The sequence below is a fragment of the Haemorhous mexicanus genome, chromosome 2 (assembly GCF_027477595.1).
Source record: "Haemorhous mexicanus isolate bHaeMex1 chromosome 2, bHaeMex1.pri, whole genome shotgun sequence".
Taxonomy (NCBI): Eukaryota; Metazoa; Chordata; class Aves; order Passeriformes; family Fringillidae; genus Haemorhous; species Haemorhous mexicanus.
In genome coordinates, this window is record NC_082342.1 from 70,625,299 (window position 1) to 70,644,876 (window position 19,578).

The 19,578-nt window shown below is 37.0% G+C and overlaps 2 protein-coding genes across 2 annotated transcripts in view; one reads left to right on the forward strand and one right to left on the reverse strand.

Moving 5' to 3' along the window:
• Window positions 1-38: 38 nt before the first annotated feature.
• DIS3 (DIS3 homolog, exosome endoribonuclease and 3'-5' exoribonuclease) lies at window positions 39-19,499 on the reverse strand. Its single transcript, XM_059839133.1, has 21 exons — window positions 19,200-19,499; window positions 16,937-17,094; window positions 16,043-16,236; window positions 15,857-15,930; window positions 14,644-14,811; window positions 13,551-13,715; window positions 12,527-12,640; window positions 12,300-12,437; window positions 11,111-11,257; window positions 10,266-10,382; window positions 9,360-9,461; window positions 8,715-8,779; window positions 8,543-8,627; window positions 7,819-7,946; window positions 7,276-7,362; window positions 6,465-6,621; window positions 4,660-4,874; window positions 3,394-3,562; window positions 2,857-3,015; window positions 2,338-2,460; window positions 39-364 (listed from the first exon to the last, which is right to left on the reverse strand). The coding sequence occupies exons 1-21, from the start codon at window positions 19,443-19,445 to the stop codon at window positions 275-277; spliced, it is 2,901 nt and encodes a 966-aa protein (XP_059695116.1). The 5' UTR covers window positions 19,446-19,499; the 3' UTR covers window positions 39-274.
• The window catches only part of PIBF1 (progesterone immunomodulatory binding factor 1), a 105,453-nt gene continuing 104,937 nt past the window's right edge, over window positions 19,063-19,578 (forward strand). Inside the window, exon 1 of the mRNA XM_059839135.1 lies at window positions 19,063-19,214. The gene's annotated coding sequence lies outside the window, so the exon portion shown is untranslated. The remainder of the gene's footprint in view (window positions 19,215-19,578) is intronic.

Consider the following 19,578-nt stretch of genomic DNA (forward strand, 5'->3'; position numbering starts at 1 on the left):
ACCTTCCTTAAGGCTATTAACAAGAAAGTCTACAATCATTTCTTCACTTTGCAGAAATATTTATTTTCACCCACAGGACAAAGGTGTAGATATACATGATTTTAAAATTTGTTCTGCATTCATAGTCATAAAAAGTAGCTTTAAAAAATTCTTTACAGATTATTAAAATGTGTATTTAAAAAGTAAACAAAACCTGCTTCTAGCATCTTTTTGCCCATAGGGAAAAATATGTAAATGCAAGTACTTGTGATTTCTTCTTGACTTTTACATCCAGCTATTTTTGAAGCTTCTTTTTCTTTTTCTTGGGTTCGTCCTTGCTGCTTGCCTCTGCAGAGAGACTTGCACGCATATCATTTCCTAATATCTACAGTAAGAAAAAACAGAAGTCAGAACATTTTTATTCAATTTTTACTATCCTAGCAAAACTTGACTTTACTTGTAACAGACCTTTTACAAAACTGTCAACATCAGTAACTTCTGATTTAGACAGTTGTCTAAAAGAGGGTCTACCATCTTAGATGGTAGAACACTCACCTGAAATAAAAGCTGAAAAAGGCTAAGAGAAGCAACAGCACCCCTCCTGACAAAGCCCAAAGTTGTTAGCGCCCCAACCATCAACTTGCATTAGCCTTATTTTGTGTCTGTTTTCATAATGTCCCTCAGACTGGAGTCATGGCCTCAAAAGAAGCTCTTGACAAGCTAGAGTTGGTGAGCACAAGCAGAGGGCAGCTCAGCATGTATGTGAATGCACAACAGAACACATGGGCTCCTCTCTGCCATAATTTTTATTGTCTAGTCCCCATTTTTGAAATCACAGGGATTCACCTCAACCCAGGCTGAGGGATGGACAGATCAGAGCAGCCCTGCTGGGAAGCACTTTGGGGTGCTGGCGGATGAAAGGCAGAACATGACCCAGCAATGTGCACTCACAGCCCAGAGAGCCAAATGTGTCCTGGGTCACATCCAAAGCAACATGGGCAGCAGGGACAGGGAGGGGATTCTGACCCCACCTGCAGTGCTGCAAGCAGCCCTGGGGTCTCAGCAGAGGAAGGACATGGACCTGTTGGAGCCAATCCACAGGAGAGCCACAAAAATGATCAGAGGGCTGAATGAAGCAGCTCTCCTGTGAGGAAAGGCTGATAGTTGGGGTTGTTCAGCTTGGAGAAGAGATTCTAGGGAGACCTTTGAGCAGCCTTCCAGGACCTGTAAGGGGAGCCTACAAGAAGGCTGAAAAGGCCCTTTTCACAAGGGCATCATCCAGTGACAGGAAAGGGGGGAATGGCTTCCCCCGGCCCCCACTTGAAAGAGTGGGTTGCTTTAGTTTAGGTCTTAGGAAAAAATGGTTTATTCTGAGTGATGAGGCACTAGAACAGGTTTTGCAGAGAAGATGGGGTCTCCATCCTGGAAGTGCTCAAGGCCAGGTTGGATGGGGTTTTGAGCAACCTGAAGTGATGAAAGGTGTTTCTGCCAATGGCAGGGGAATTGGAACTAGATGATTGTTAAAGGTCCTTGCGACCCAAACCATTCTATGGTTCAAGCTCATACAACAGCTTGAAGATCAGAATATATTTACATGTGTTTGGAACATAATTTATTTACGTGATTTCTCAAGGGAAAAAAGTAATCATGTTTGACCTTATAAACAGAAAGAAGCTCTTGCTTATTTTGGGTTCTCTTTTTCCTCTGTGATAAAGGATTATCCAATGATGCAACCATCTGTTTACCAAGAAAGTTACATGTACCTTACTCTAAGAGCATGATTTTGTAATGTCATGCAAAATACTTATTAGGCCTAAAGTGTGAGAGCAAGTTAAACTCCCTGTGTCCCAAAAGCACAAAGAAGCTAGAACTGAAAAGTTTTGAGACTAGAGGCAGTTATTAGGACATTACAGTTCTTACAACGTTGTCAAGAGAGAACTTTTATATTGTGGGAGTTGTAAGACAGAACTGCCATTGACACCCAGCAATTATACAGAGCTGAGCCACCCATCACAGTTACATTGTAGTTCACTGGAGTAAAGAGAACATCCTATTGAATCTTGGCAGATTTGATTACAGAACTGTGAAATGCAATACATTACTGCAGCAAATCATCATAATTCCCAGCAGTGGAAATATCCTGATGGGCCCAGAACAGAAGTTTAATTTAGAGGCCTCTATTCTTTTCAACAGCCAGTAAAGGCAGATCTGTGTTTTATTGAGAGTGGATATGAAGCAATCATTACAAGCTGCTGCTGCTAAATTATGTTTTTTCTTCTGGGTTAAGTTTCAATTTTACCACGATGATTTTTTAACATTACTAAAGGATAATATGGTTCTAAGAATTTTGTGTCTTACCTTGGGTTCTACCAAGACCATCCGCATTTTCTGATGTTGGATGTTGGAATCATCTAACATAATGTTCACTTTAACTTTATCAAATACATGTAATGTTGTGTCTTCCACAGTAAGTGATGGCATCTGAAAGTTCAAATTTTGTATAAATACTCACTATTTTCAATAGCTTATGTTTTTATACAAATAAATACCTTTGTATGGAAATAGCACTGTTACGTGTAAATAAAATAAACCAAAAATTACTATAGTGAATATTCAGTCTTGTGATACATGCATTTTCTGCAGTAACTAATCAGATAATTAGATGTCAGTACTATTACAGAAACAAATTCCTGTCAAAACCTCCTCATTTAGACTTACGAAGACTAAAGTGGCATTCATTACTACTAGAGATTAATGAACTTGCATTTAGAAAAGCCTCTCTTACCCTTCTATATCCAACTAGAATAGTGTTTAGTCATTCTGCTTGCTTACCAAATCAAAAAATAAAGGTGTTTAAGAATAATAGTAGGAATATACCTCACTGTTGTACTCCAGTTTTGGTGTTGGTTTATCTTTTTCTTCAAAGAAGACTGTTCCTTCTAACCCATACTTGGGAATCAGAACCACAACTGCATTTTTTCTTACAAATAATATATATGCATCTTCATTTACTACTCCCTTGGTTTTGAAGAACAGCTGTAACAAAAGCAGAATACACAAATAAGAAAAAAGAGCACTAGAACATTCCTTCTGAATTACAAATACACTATCTCAGAAAAATAAAACATTCAAATACACATCTATACTTAGTGATAACTACACAGCATATCCTGAAAGCAGGTTTTAAAAAATCTCATAAACCTCATAACATTACTGTAGAATTAAGCAGTCATATTTATAAAAGCACAAAAATAAAAGAATCTTCAAGACGCCATTCTGAGTTTTTCAAAATGAGCAAAATAATGTTTTAAGCTTTTGTCAGAAGCATCCCTCAGCCTTTATAATTTCTGTACTCTTGCTTGGTTTTGCCCTTGCAGTGTCCATAGTTCAACATAACATCTCAGAACTACTTACCTGTGTATGGAATGCCACAGAGGCTCTTTGTGCGTATTGTGCCATTTTATGTCGGTAATTGAGATTTTTACACATCTCCGCCAGTTTGTGTTTATCTGTGAGTTCTGGGTAAGTACTGTCTGCTCCTATGGCCACTGCCAAAAGCCGATGCACTATGATGTCAGCATACCTGCAAAGATGAGGTTAAAATCATCAGTGACATAGTAAGACATAGTTTTTCAAAATTAATAAAAGAGTTTCTCAACATATATTTGGTTTTGTGAATCTTACAGATTTAAGTTTTCGTAATAATGACCATCTGCTGGCAACTCCCTCTATTAATTCAGCATCCATCTCTCTGCTGACTAAAGATGCACTGCAGAGCCAGAATACTGTTATAATTTTTGCTAAGATAAATTTTTCATTGTGCCAGAAAAAGAAACAAAGTTGCATTTTTAGACAAAAGAATGATCTTTCACCATGGTATTTTAAGCCAATCCTTCTTCCCTTTCCCATGAAATTAAGACATATTTGGTGCAGAATAGTATTTCAATGCCATAGATCTGCAAAGCATAATCACATTTGAACTTCTTGTTATGTAACTTATTAGAATTTCAGCGGGGAAGATTTTAATACATCTGATACTTCAGTGAGGAACTTTTTAATACATCTGGTAAGAACTAAAATTTACCATTTGGACTCCTAGAAATTGTACAAATTATCCATAAAAATGCATAGGAATTTTAATCCACATCCAAGAGATTTCACTTTAAATGTTTCTAAGGAGCATAATAACAGTTATTTTCTTCAAAACTCAGTGACTTCTTGGTCAGATGAAAAAACTAACATATTTTTCCAAGAAGTATCATTTTATTGTATGCAACAGCTGCCAATAGCAAGTTCCCACTTACCAGTGTTTTCATATGGAAAATTCAGTCTCCTAAAAATTTAAACACAGTTTCTGTCTCAAAAATGACTAAGCAAACTCCATCTCAGTCTCTGGCTAAGACTACTGCTGATTGACCCCGAAGTGCATTTCTATGCCAGATGTGCATTAGAGATACATTCCTATAGTATTTTCTTTTTAATGTTACTGAACACTAGGAGTTGTGGACAGTAAACCTGGGAGTGTACATGAAGATGGACTGCTACATAAACCACTGCTGTTTCAAGTGAAATCTAATGCTGAATAGAAACTTTTTTTTTTTTTTAAAGCACACCACCACCATTTCTTCACAAATAAATCACTTATTTCTTTTCTCTGAAACTTTTGTAAAATACAAGTACCTTCTAATAGGTGAGGTAAAGTGAGTATAAATAGGTGAGGCTAAACCATAGTGATGAAAATCATTATCCATTCCTGAGCAGAAATAAACAGCTTGCATCATGCAGCGAGTGGTCAAAATTCGGAGCAGTGTGTTTAGGTAGGGGAATGTAGGAGATTCAGCTTTGTCTAACGATTCAGCTAAAGCTTTTGCTGAATCTGTTTTAATTTCCAAATTCTGAAAGGAGAGAAAAAAATAAACAAAAAAAAGTCAAGCATTACTAGCAAGTATTAAGAATATGAGCAGAAATGTAATAGCCACATCTAGGATAATCTTAGCAACTGGCACAGGTATAGCACCTAACAAGATGATGGAATGCTACTACTACAAAAGCAAACAAACAAAATCCACCCATGCACAGGTCCCACCCTCATTACTACTACTGTATTATGCAAAAAATGAAATGCTGACTCAGTAGCCTAGAATTCAGAAAAGACACATATTCTGAACTAAGACATACTTTATGCCAATATTAACAAGTTTTTATTTTCTTTTGGTTTGATTTTTCTATCCCTTTATTAAAGAATGAATGAATGAATGAATCCCTTTATTAAGAAAGAATGTAAAAAATCCCCATGTGTTTGTGCCACACAAAGATTCTCATCCAAGCACAAGGTAAGTAATTGACTTTTTGATATTTCCTCTGCAGAATTATTATAATGTATACTTGGAAAAGTGAAATGTAAAACTAGTACTGTGTATGACATTTTTTGCCCTGTTTGCCAGTGCTCTCTGATAAAAATTCAGGTAGTGTGAAAATACATAATGCATATTTAACTTCCAGAAACACAAGGTAAATTTCATCACATGATCAGCTGAATGCTCTTTCCGTCACATACAGCACTGACAATAAAGTATGATCCAGAGATCAAATGATGCCTGTATTATGGTAAGATAATTGCATTTTTATTAAAAAATTATAAATAAAGAATATTAATACCTAATTATGATGTTTGTGTCAAAAGCGGTAAAAAAGCCACTTTGGTTGCTTTAAAAGAAAGCTTACCTATGCAGAGGAATTTAGCTTTCCAAATAAAACAGTGCTTAAAAATAATTTTCAGAACACAAATTAAATAATTATTATTATTCCAGTTTTACAGCAGTGAAGAATTAAATGGGCTAGGTTTCGGCTTGTCTATTTATGTCACACTGAGAGAATCTGGAAGTTTCTCTCTAGACCTTAAGAAAAAAAAAAGGGGGTGGGAAAGAGCTGAAGGGAAAGGAAACGTGAATGTACATCACAGTAACTACAAAATTACAAGTTAAATACAAGATCCTGAAACTGGAAAAATACTTTTTCCTGTTCAGCCTCCTTAATTAAATTAGACTTGTTTCAGTCTAAATAAACCTCTAGCTGATCTATGGAAAAGACGGAAACTCTAAACACATTTTTTTACTTTCTGACTTTAAGAGAAACTTGTTAATGAAGTGACCTGGTCAATTTTTAAGTGTATCAATAATGTATGTGATCCAAAGCCAAAAACTGTTTCAAATCACATGTGACTTGGTGAGGACACACATTCACAGCTCACAAGTGCTACAATGTAAGACTTAAGATAGCGGTATGTTTTCTTCAATTAAGAAAGGTTTTAAAAAGCACAAGATTCTTCCTTTCACCCAGAGGTATGATTACCAGGGATTTCAATGTGTAGCTGATACACTTATAAAATACTGCTTTCCAGCCCTTAGGAATAAGTAAGTGGCCAACCAGAGATAGAATACCGCTTTTCATAATTAATTCACTTAATTAGCATGGTAAAAACTTGCCTTGGACTTTGCAGCCTTTACAAGGATGTCGTAATTTGATGGGGGAGGAGCAGGATGTTTCCGGAGCAAGGCAAACTCTGGGAACTCATCATAAATTTTTTGTGCTACAGAAATATTGGCAAGCAACATGAACTCTTCAACCATGGAATTTGTCTCTCTATCAAGATAAATATATTATATTGTTAGAAAAGCATTAGACATTTACTTTGAGTGCCTAATGAAGAAACATTCCACCATCCTAACAATGTTATATAGTATTAACTAGTGGTTTTGATCATTTATTCAAGTAGGCAAGCAATTTTAAGACTAAAAACAATGCTTATAAGCTCCAAATACGAAGTCAGAAGAAAAAAAATCCTGAAATATTCTAAAACATTAAAATAAAGAAAAATGCTCATAAAAATGCCAGAAAAAAACAACAGATAAACCTCTTGACTTCTTCCGACGAATTTCACATATGAAGCGTAGAGTTCAAAACTCGCTAAATAAATACTGCAGTAAAATAGAAGAATTCTCTTACGAGGATCAGCTTGACTAAAGAAGTTGTGGATGCTCTATCATTGGAAGCATTCAAGCACAGGCTGGGTCGGGCTTTAAGCAACCTCGTCTAGTGCAAAGTATCTGGGCCCATGGCGGGGGGGGGTTGAACTAGGTAAGCTTCAAAGGTCCCTTCCACCTCAAACCATCCTCTAATTCTGTGACTGTCCTGCACCATTACAGGAACTTTGTACACCATTACCTAAATGTTGCAACTTAAACACATCTTTAATTCCATCCCTACCCTGAATTAACTAACAAATAAAATGCATACTTAAGCTCCTTAGTTTGCAGATCAATAGGATCATGAGTTTCACTGTCCATGTGGAAACGAACTTCTGGTGATGCAAGTGTCAAGGCTCTGCAACACAGTAAGTGGTATTAAAAAATTACAGTAAAGCAGACAGAGCAGCTGAGCTGCAAGCCTGTAACATCATCTAGGGTTATCATGACACTATAATTTAAAATTGGCAGAAATTAAAAATAAAGTTGTGGAATTAATGTTCAAATTTACAGAAAATGTCATCAAATACACACCATAGAAGCTCCTAAAATTTCAAATGCTACCCTCTAGTTGTGTTATATGACTCTGCGAGATCCATATTAATTGATCTTGTGAAGAAAAAGTTAATATCCCTAATTTATATTTTTTGGGAAATATGGATAAGCATTCTTATGCAAATCACAATGGAAAAATACTTCTCTTTCACAAGATTTTCACTAGAAAAATGGACACAGAGCCATAATATATTTTGACAGCAAGAACAGTCAGAAAAAAAGGTGGGGGAAAAGTTAACAGGTACACTGCATAGCTTACCCATTATCAATTCTTTTCTTCTTCAGGATTTTTGCTAATTTGTTTAGTCCACGTAAGCTGGTAGTAATATCATCATTCATAGTTGCTGAATCGATTCTCATCTGTGCTTCAGCATATGTAAGAGAAGCCTTAAAGAGGTGTAAAAAAACAAGACATCATGATACATAATTGAACACTCTAAATAAAACAATAGTTGTTTCTGTCTTGCAGGACATGCAGCTTGCTGTCATAACTTGGTTCACAATAACATAAAGCTTTACAGTCACTACCTAAATGCCTGTTATTCACAAAGAGTAACGGACAAATGAAGACAGATCTATGCAAGATATTAAGATATACCAGGCATTTACCGTGGGTTTGTTTTGGTTTTTTCTGCTGATCATGTGTTTTATATATTGGAAGTCTAATTTTTAGAAATCTATTGAACATCTTGAACATCCACAGAATCCACTGAATTTAACTGATTAGCTGGTACTTATCAGCCATGTCCTATATGCATCATACACACAGTAACTGCACACATAAACACTTCAGCCTCAGAGGCTGAGAAGAACACTGAAGAATCAAACATTTTCTTTTTTTTTAGTATTTCAGCACCATTTTCTAATTCTAAATAAATTATTAATCAGAAAGAAAACTTGATAATAAAGTCTGTTGATCATTTTTTTATAACACAATGTACAGCTTTTTATTTCAGAATTATAGTAGTATTCACATGACTTACCTTGGAATTAATAATACTCTTTGTAAATCTGGTTTTTAGAATTTCAGCCTTATGGTTCATTTCCCATATGCATGAAAATGCAAGCCTATGAGAGAGAGAGAGAGGAAAATCTGTTAAAATCTCCACAAAACAACAGTAGTTTCTTGCCAGGATCAAAATATGGATCATATACCTGTCCACATTAGATCTCAGAGAACACAAGTTGGAACTAAGTAGCTCTGGAACCATATCAATCCTCTGAAAGTAAAGAATAAAAGAAGTTAGTATTTTAACTTCCTGATTTTTAATGTAAAAAAAAAGCTTAGAGATATTTTTTCTTTGGCCAAAAAAGCTCAGATTACTGAAAGAAAAGTAAGCTACTTTAAGAAAAATAATTCCAAGATTTTTTTTAGTTATCATCTTTTTAGTACCAGTGATTTCTGAAAAGAAATCATGGTCTGGAAGAAATAACCAGGACTAAATCTACAGTGTTAGTAAATGCAAATCATAGGAACCTTCAGAGATTTAGCAATCACAAAAAAACATAAAAACCAATGGAAAAGGCCAAACCAGGCCATTTCTTCAATTTCAGACTGGAATTAAAACAGTATTCAAGTTTCAGAACCACATGTAATAATGCTTTAAACCAGAGTTGAATGGGATATTGTCCAGATAGTGGCTTTTAAAAGATAAAACAGAAAATGAAATTGTCTTAGACAAATTGTCTACTTTTATTCTCCTTAGTTCAGAGAGAATGTCTCCACTCCCAAAAATTAAAAGAGGAAAGCAATGAAAACCCAACCACTTAATCATACAAGAAGCCATAAAAAAAAATTACTTTTTCACAGAGATACACCGTTGTTCCTCTTTTTACTGACTCCTCATCCAAAGCATTTCCTGGGCGAATAAAATGACTGACATCTGCAATATGTACACCGACCTAAAAAACAAGCATCACATTATGCACCTCATGAAAAAAAAAACCAGTTTTCAGAGTTGTAGAAACTTTCCCACATTTTTACAAACCAACATGTCCATTCCCAGTTCCTTTCAGGAGCTCCCATATTTTGTAGTAAGAATAGTTTAAACCTATCATACTGATACTAAAAAAGTGAACCGTTGCAGCAATTATTCAAAAAAAAGGGCATTTGTATATTCATGACCAATTCAGCTTTTCTTTGAGGACCCAAATAACCTCTTTCATGTTCTTCAAGACTCACTGTAAATGTGTTTTTTCTTTTCTGTTTGCTGGACTTTGTAGTCTGGCACACCCTACTATTACAATTTCAAATTATTTTCTAAAGAAGACAATCTGACTGAACCACATATAAGGGAGTAGACAGCTGGTGTTAAGCCTGTAGCTTTTTACTGCCTTTTTTAAAATAAAATAGTAACTCCACAGGCGTTACAGCAGTAGCTTAGCTTGTTCTTTTTTCATAGTCCCTTATCCTAGCTGTAAATATCCTTGTTTGTAATACTTAGCTAAAGCAGTAAATAAATTTTATTAAATTCTCATGCCAAATGAGGATAAAGCAGGGTGAATTTAGAAGACACTAAATTCCCACTTTTGACACTGATCTGATGCAAATCAACTCCCTTTTTTTATTACCATCCTGCAGCTGTGCAAACACCATTAACTTATTTATAACAGATCTGGAGCTTTGCATGTGTCATTTACCACTATGGCACTGTTTGTAAAATAAAGGAAAGAGTAAGTAAATAAATTACTAGATTGATACAATACCTCTAGATTTCCATTTCCTATTTCTCTACAATGCAATGCATCATCAATATCTGTACAACCAGGAGGATCAACACTACAAACACTGAGATGCCTTAAGTCCTCCCTGTGTTTCATATCCTGAAATTTAAAAGAAACAAAAAGTTGTTTTCATGAACACCTTCCTTTTCCGAGTAAAAACGATCATTTGCGAAAGGCACATTATGTAAGATTTTCCCCAGCAACCAAGCATTTTCAGAATGTTTGTTTTGTGTGGTTTGTTTGTTTTATGACAAGATCAAAACAGATATGCAGAAACTACAATGATAGAAAAAACAACACAGAAGATTAAGTACCATTTTTTTTCATTTCGTTTTACAAAAATGAGGAAGAGAATCAGAATACAACTATAGTTTCATCACAATTTCAGAATTAGCAGGATGAGGAATTGAGATTTTTTTGAAGTGAAATTTTGACTGATGTCCAGCTGAATGACTTCTCTTGGATATGACTGCTCCGAAGTCTAGCTTTCTAAGGCCTAGATATCTAGACAATTGAAAGGAACTGCACACTTTGGAAGTATCCATCCTTGCAAAAGAGCTATCTCTCTCCTTTGGAAAAAAACTTCTTTTATCTTTATGTTCTTTAACAAAACCTGTAGTATCATCTTTATCTTAAAATATTTATCCCCAAAAAATGCAAAAACTTGAAGAGGTCTTGTTTCCATAGGAAATCTAGCTAAAAGTTCCCACTAAGACAGAACAGTCCTGGACAACATTTCTTGTCTATTTCTGGGATATTCAGGAATGTCACAGTTTGCATTGAAGGGGAAGGCACAGTAATTACTACAATAATTTACAAATTATTACCTCTTCTGTAATGCTCCATGGCATTTTTGGTAGGAAACTAAGAACAGTCTGGGAAAAAGCCTGGTGAGGGACATCATGTTCAAGCAGAAGAACTTCTGTCTCTGTCTCTTTATCTCCAGCACTTCCCAAATTCTTTACAAAATGACCCTGAGGAATAATACAGGTACAAACACACACACACAAATCAAATAAAACCATTTGTCCAAAAGTCAGTATTTAAGAACACTAACCCTTAGGTTATTCTTGTATTTAACTACAGTAGAAGAAATCTTTTTTTAATTTGGTTAACTTTCTCATCTTTAAGAGGAATTTAATTTTAAACATTTATTTACTGTAGTAAATCTGAACTTAGTCCACCCAGACTCTTTTCTTAGACTGGGTCTAAATCGTCCACAATTAAGACTCCAGAACTTATAACCGTGAAAATTTATGCAGGAAGGAAAATCACTGCAGCAAAAGCAGCAGAACTAATAAACTCTCATTTCTCTATGGGTTTGCCTTGTGCCATACATCTCACACCCTAATACCACATCAACTCTGCCTTCTCCCTCACTTCTCTGCAGTAATGCAGGCTTTGTCTTATTGCTTCTTCCATATACCCCATGTTCCCTTCACTTCTCTAAACTAGCTGGAGACACCTGTGCTCTGCTTCAATACAAGCTGTGCATTCCCACAGGAGACACTGGAAGACACTTCAAAACCTGGCTAGTGTTCAATACAAATGGAAGGCAACGTCTTCAGTTTCTCATACAGTCTCCATTATTTATGTTGAACTTTTAACTACTTTTACCCTACTGGCAATTTGATTGCATTGGGTGCATTTGTCAAATATCTGCTAGAGCAGTGACTGGTATGTGTGAATGAGCAAAATCAGAGCAAAAGACTAGCACTTCTAGGAACCCAGACTAAAGTCCCTGGTTAATCAATACAAAGCACCTTAAGTAGCACATAGATGTTCACTGCAGAACTGGATGAGTAAACTTTTTAAGTATGATAACCCCATAGCTGGTTGTAAGAGCAAATTATATCATTTAGGGACTTCCTTAATTGCACCATCAAATGGCACTCAAAGAATTCAAACCTCATCTCAACACTGTTTGCAGTTACTCGGCGTTGCAGATAAATATTTTACCTAAGAAACACAAAAAATCAGGTAGTTTAAAGTTCAGAAGAAAATGCCTAAACTTACATTAGGATATCTGGAATTCCTGGGCCAACCATCAATAGCAACAATTATTCTTTGCCCTTCCAATGTATCAGCTTGTCTGGTTTCTATTCGAATGCGAGGAATTCTGCGATCAGCTGGTGTAAACAAATGGCGCCTTGCCTATGAACAACCAGAAAAACGAACAATTAATTTCCAAATAAAGAAGAAAAACCAAGCCTGCATTTAGAGTAAGTGGATTGTTTCCTCACCTCTTTGATCTGTGACTTGGAAAGCATCCCACAATATGGCCGCCAGTTTCGTTTTATAATGCCCACTACTCTTCCTGTAGGCCTCAGCATGTCCTTGTTAATGGAAGTCTTCAGCTGGTAAAACACAGGTTAAAAATACAAAAGTGTCTGAACTAATGTTCATCTACAGCAGGTAACATAAAACTTAGTAGCAACATTTTGTAATCCATTATAAGGGCATAAATTCTATTATGACTTTGTAAATAGAACCTCCTGTGCCTCCCTGTGCTCTGCATGACTTTTAATATTTTCAGTATGTGACACGACAGAAATCATCACATCAGTATGGGATGTGACTTCGCAGAGACAGTGGGAGAAGACAGTGTTCTGCAGCCTTTTTCTGCTGTTCTTCATTTTTCTGAAAGGATATCCATTAAGAAAACCCAAACAAATAATATTTTCCATGTTATTTTACAATCTATTATTTTAATTTTTGGAGTCCTTTTACACTGCCTAAAATTTCTCCACATAATTATTAAAAAACATTCCTATGAAATTCAGTGGAAAAATAATAAGTGGATTTTTAAAGAAATTATCTTTTTGTACAGGGCATACATGCATGTGCAGGCATGCACATTATGTGGAATGACTGCAAGACCCAAAAATATTTTACAACAGGTTCCAAATGTATGTATTGCCTGTAAAAGGTAATTGTCAGCATGATATAACACCTACTCTAACAAATCCTAATCTGCAAGTCAGTAAATACAGATTTACTTTATTACGTGACTACCACTCAGTATCTTTTGGATTCATTACGCTTAATAAAGTAATGTGGGAATTTCTAGCAGAGCCTAATGGAAAATGATCCATTTTATTCACCATCATGTATTTAACACAACTGTACAACTCCAATTAAGTTTTATGATTTCTGTATTCACATTTTATAAAGAGGATATATAAAGCTAAAGCCTAACACTATCAGGGTACCACAGATTTCATCTATTTCATAACACCACAGTTAAGAAAATTATTTCTTTCATACAATGTTTTCTTTCTCTTCTTCATTTTCAATGTTCTCTTCATTCTGGCCGTCATCTTGCAAGACCACTGAGGATGGTGCCACCCATTCATCTTTTGCCAACAGCTCCACGGCTACAACATCTTCATGAATTGCTCGGTTTAAATGTTTCAGGCCCTGTACAATTATCTGGATTTTTTTTAGAAAACAAAATGGAAATGCAAATATTTGTGATGATGAAAACAGAAGATCCAAATCTAGAACAGTGTAACAGAAGAGTAAACATGTATGACAGGCTTTACATTCCAAAGAACATTTTAAAGTATGGTTGTGATGCACCTTTTTCCTCTGCCAAGGTTTTTTAAAGTACAAATGATCTTATTTCAAGATTCCAATTGCTTCTATAAGAAATATGTTTTCCCCCTGGTTGTGTGTTTTTTTATTTTTTATTAAGTCAGACAATCCTATTTTTGCAGGATAAGGGATTGCACATACTACTGAGAAAGAGGAATATAAGAGACACAAGAGAAGTACCTCCAGCTGCCACAAATAGGGAGGGAGGAGACAACTGCCACTGCTTGGAAACAGTGTCTGTACAATTGCACCAATTGAGAATCCAACCAGCAGACAGATGGATTAACTGCTGGGTGGGAAACAGCCCATCTTCCCTCACCAGGCAGGAAAATAGCAGGGGGAAACAAAGCAGAAGAACCCCAAAAGGGCTAAGGGCTCATGACAGTTCATTTCCCTGAAAATCCTCCTAAACACTTTTTCCTTTGTCTCTCACCACATATTTCAAATTGATTTTAAAAACTGTTAAGAGGTCAATTGAAAAACTATTAACAACCAAGATTAATCTTTATTTTTCCAATTACTTTATCAAACTGTAATTTTAAATAAATTATTCTTTTTTTCTAAAAAGAGCACAGTCAGCATATCAGCAGTCCATATCCATACAAATAAAAAATCAAAACATCAGCACAAACAGAAAAAAAACAAAAGGGTAAAAAATTACTAATATGCTCCATTTTAACATATGCCACCATGAAATAATTAAATTTTAAGTCATTACTAAGCTAGCTAAAGTTTACTGAATGGAGGTAAAATTAAAACTCACCTCTTTGTTTTCTTCAGCATCTCCATGAACCCAAACAGTAGCTTCAAGATAATTCTCTCTGTTTGCCCTGTAAGTTCCTTGTAGGTAAATACCAGATTTTATTCCTTGCTGCAATTTGCTAAGAGGAATATGTTCTGGGAATATTATTTTTCCACCTTCTATTTCTTTCTTTAGGGAAAAAAAAAAAAGAGGAGAGGATAGTTTCAGTATTTTATATTCATGTTAATTTCAATACCGAGCTCTGGAACACAACACACTCAAGCACAAACTCCCTAATTGTAACTGTGTGTAGATATGAATATGCACAACACTAAAAAACTATTATTAAGCAGTACTTTTCCTAATGAAGCATCAAAAGCATACAAATGTGGCAATTCTAGGAACTTTTCTTGTTTTACTGCAGTTACCTAAAAACATGCTGCACAATTTTATGTTGATTTGGATATAGTGACTAAACAGATACTTAAAGAAAATATTAGCATAGTAAAGAGTATGGCACATAGTGTATGTACTGTAAGCTATAGGAAACATTATAAAAATACATTACTGTGACCAAAGTTTGGAGCAGTCAGACAATTGCTTACACCTGAATGACCTACAGTTAACTGCTGAGAATACCTGAGCTCTCTTTCTTCCCACTCTTACACAGAGCTCTATTCTGTTAAAACTAACTCTGATGAAATTAACTTTCCTATTTTTGGGTGAGTGTTCAGCTGTATCAGTTGTATGTGAACACATGAGTCTTGATTCTGATAAACACAAAGCACCACGAAGCGGAAGAGGATGTAGCTCATATCTGAGCTGCAGCCTGCTTTCATGTCAACTTAACTAATAACCAAATGAAAATGCTTTTGATCAGTAACTTAACATAGATTTTCCAGCAGACACAAAACAAAGATCTAAATGGTTTGCAAAATATTTTGGTTTCATTTTGTTGTTTCTGTTATTATTCTCATCTTCACAACAGTTATCTAAAGCAACTAGCTTTTTACAGTTAACAAGATACATACTAACAGACATGTAAGCAGAACTGCAAAGCTACAATATTTCCTTTTACTTTTCAGTTGTCAAAAAGTTAAATTGCCAAAATGGCAATGAAGTCCAAACTCCTTGTATTCTAAACTGAAGCCAATATCCTGATATACAGTAAGCAATATTATACTACAAGTCATTTGTGATCAATATATTTTATAAAAAGAAAATAAAAACATACCCCTTCATCAGATACACAAGCAAGACGGTCTACAAGCTCAGGATTAGCTGTCAAGCTTTTTATATACTCTTCACCTACAAAAGCACACACATAAATATTTATGCAAGAGATGCATGGGATTTAGGTATCAAGTGACCGCTCAGTTCATTTGAGCAATAAATTAAACATATATACTAGTTCACTTACATGTATAAGCAGTTATTCCTTCCTCCAGAGCTTTCTCTTTATTAATTCTGTCATTTGTTAAAAAGATAACTTGAATCTTTTCCTCATCCTCTATTTTCTTCAAGTGTTCATTGTACCATTTCACTGCTACCCGAATGGCTCTGTCATTGCGGTCATTAGCAGTTTCTCCCCGCTTCTGCTCTATGTACGTTTCTCTAAACAAATTTTAAAAGCAAAGGGTGCTGTTTGACAAACCAAAACAAATTCCAGCATCCACCTATACTTAAAATTTGACAAACAAGATTAAGGCTGTTAAGCCAAAAGTATCACTATTGTACCCTTTGTTATGTGTAACACTCATTAGGCCACTGAAGGAGATACGGATAAGGGAAAATAGGAAGGAAGTGTTAATTTCTAACACAACTTTCTCACAGACAATTGAAGAGGTCTGCATTCAGGCTGTGAAAACTATGGATTCAACTATGATACTGCAGTATTGAAAACTAATTGTGAGCACAAATAAAGGCAAATTAATTGCATCTCCATTTCTTAGAGCTTTCTGTCACAAACTTAATGGATGTTTGAATTCTGCTACAGACTAAGCTAACAATATTGGTAAAGCTTTGGAATATGTTTAAAAGGGATACTAAAATGGAAAACCAGTACCTTATTACTCAAAATAACAGCACTCATTATTCAATATTCTAACCCCCTTTACATAATATATGGATTTATACCAACTACAGGCAGAAAAGCGCCTGGAACACCAACTACTTCCCAAAAGGATTCCTTAGAAATATATAGTTCTATGACACCAGTGTAATTTTTCTTCTAGTCCATATGTTCCAGTTTTGTTTCCCATTTTCTTTTACTGGATATCAGCACAACTTTATTATACCCCATTGCACCTCTTACCTGTGATGCTCATTGGTGAAAGAATAGAAATGTTTTTCTTTGTTTTGAATCACGTCCCTAATTCGCTTGTACACTGGTGCACTCCGATTCCTGACTTCTTGTAGGACTGTCTGCAGCACAATGACATTCTTAATAACAGGATCTTCAAGGATATCAATCTGAGGAACAAAATGGAAATTAATCAAAATTGTTGTTTAATTCTATCCAATAACAGGACTTTAAATATTTCCTTGGCTAGTACATTAAAAGCTAACATGAGTAATGACTGGCTCTCCTTCTGCCTTTATCCCTCACCACTGAGAAACTGTACAGTGTATGAAGTTGCTTTCTCCTCCTTGTGGGGAAAAAAAAAGTCAAATAGGATTTTCCAGCCTCTTTGTGACCTGAAGTGAAGATAAAGATTCTGACTTCCAACAAATTCATCCCCAGTATGTGCAGGATTTCAGACAAATGTAAGGCTGAGTGTACATTACAAATTTTGCTTACATGAAAGGAGGTCCTATAAAATTTACCCTTAGTAAACAAAATGCAACTATGCACAATCTGAGGGAAATCTGATGTAATTTACAGGCTGCCTGCCTCTGTGAGGAATGCAAGCCAGAAAAGCGTACCCAACTACTCTAACACAGCTGACGTGCCTATGCATGTGTAGGTTTGAGTTCTCCAGAAACAATCCCACTGTTAAAGTGAAATTTTAACTTCCATGGAATCAAATCAATGGGCATTCTGCAAGCTGCTCTCTGCTTTTGAAAGACCTTTTTCTTTTTTAAGGAATTTTGTTAAAATCTTCAGCACTATTCTTTGCCAACTACTGACACCAAGACAGAGAAATAAATATACACTAAAAATTCATGTAATCTGTTGGGGGAAAAAGATGGGAGCTAACTTCCTAACCTTATAGCAAGGAACTGTGCAAACCCACCTGCAAAATGAGACAGCCATAAGGCTCTAGAGGGCACAGCTAAAAGAATAAAAGGCAATATCAGACCAAGTTCCTGTGAACCTGATGTTTACACGACCTTAAAGATTTAGAGCCATATTCATAGGGCAAGAAATCCAACATTATTATATGCATAAGCTGAAGCACCAGGCCAAGTCTTACTATGACAAAACTGTTTCAGTTTCTAGGCAAAACTTTTGCCTATCCTTACCTAGGCTTCTTAATCCCCACTTCTCCAGTTCACCTCAGCACACCCTGGTACATTCTCAGAGCATTCTATAGGACTCTCATACAAATTTCACTAACAGGACACCAAGAAGTCCACTTGTGAGAGGCTGGAAACATTCCTTAACCTGTTGTTTTAAGACAAAATCCTTAAAACTTTTGGGATCTCTGCTAAAACACACAAGTGCTGTTCACCTCTCCAGAGTACTCCATGTCAGAATTCATGAATTAGTTACAGTCTCCGATGTGTACAGGGCTGTTCTAGCCTCTATACAGGTGTTAAAAAACAATGAAAGGAAAAAATTAAACATCAAGCTTGGGAACTCCTCCCAGCCTCAAAGTCTACTGTCTGCCCTGCTCAGACCCAATTCTCTGCACAGCTATGGATGGGCTGCAGAGTGAAGCTGCTCCCATGCTTCCAGAGTTGTATACGGGATGATTTTGCACCCTCTCTTCATTACATAAAATCAGCATCACAGTCTAAAGAACCTAAACCTACACCCTGAAAATAAGAAGAGGCATTTAAAAATACTGATCCAAAAATTCAGTGACGACATGAAAAACCCAATCGCTACTTGAGAGTCCACCAACTTTCTCTGCTTGAGTTTTCATACCTATAACAGACCACAACGAACAAAATAAATAAATAAATACTGTTCTTTATTCCTACAATTCAGGCAGAAAAAGAAAGAAACCACAAAAAACAAACAACAAAAAAACACAAAACAAACAAAAAAACCACACAGACACTATCCCCCCCATAAAACTGGAACACAGTCTAAGACAGACCAGGTTCGCTGATGCTGCAGCCTTCTCCTCAGGAGCTGGCAGGGAAAGACAAGACTACCCAGGCAGGGATCAAGCAGTCACAGGAAAGCCGGGAGGAGCCAGGCCTGCAGAGCACTGCCAAACGCGCCCCTCTAGCGCGACGCCGGAACCCACACGGGATCTTGCATCCACAGGGATTTAACACCACCGGCGCAGGGAAGGCTGGAGTCGCCACATGGAGCCGGTTGGGCCCAGAGGAAGGCAGTGGCTAGGCCCTCCCCAGGGCTGAGGCGGCCACACCATCCACCCCTCCCTCCCGGAGGCGCTCACCTGGTGTAGGAGCAGGTTGGTGTCGGGCAGGAGGAAGTGCGGCCCCGAGCAGAGGCTGCTGGCGGGGCCGCTGGGCCGCGCCTCCAGCCCGGGCGCGCTCCCGGTGCCGGGCGCGGGCGCGGCGGGGGGGCAGAGGCGGCACGCGGCAGCGCCGCACGCGATGTCGTCGCGCAGGTAATGCTCGCGCACCACCTTCACCACCGCGCCCGCCCGCGTGCGCTTCACGAACGTCCGCGAGGTCAGCATGGCGCGCGGGGGCCGCGGGAGCGCGAGGCCGGCGGGAAGCGGCGCGGGAAGCGGGAATGGCGCAGGAAACGGCGCCCCGGTCGCCGCGGTGATGGCGTGGCGCGCGGCCCCGCCCCGCCGCGCTGAGGGAAGA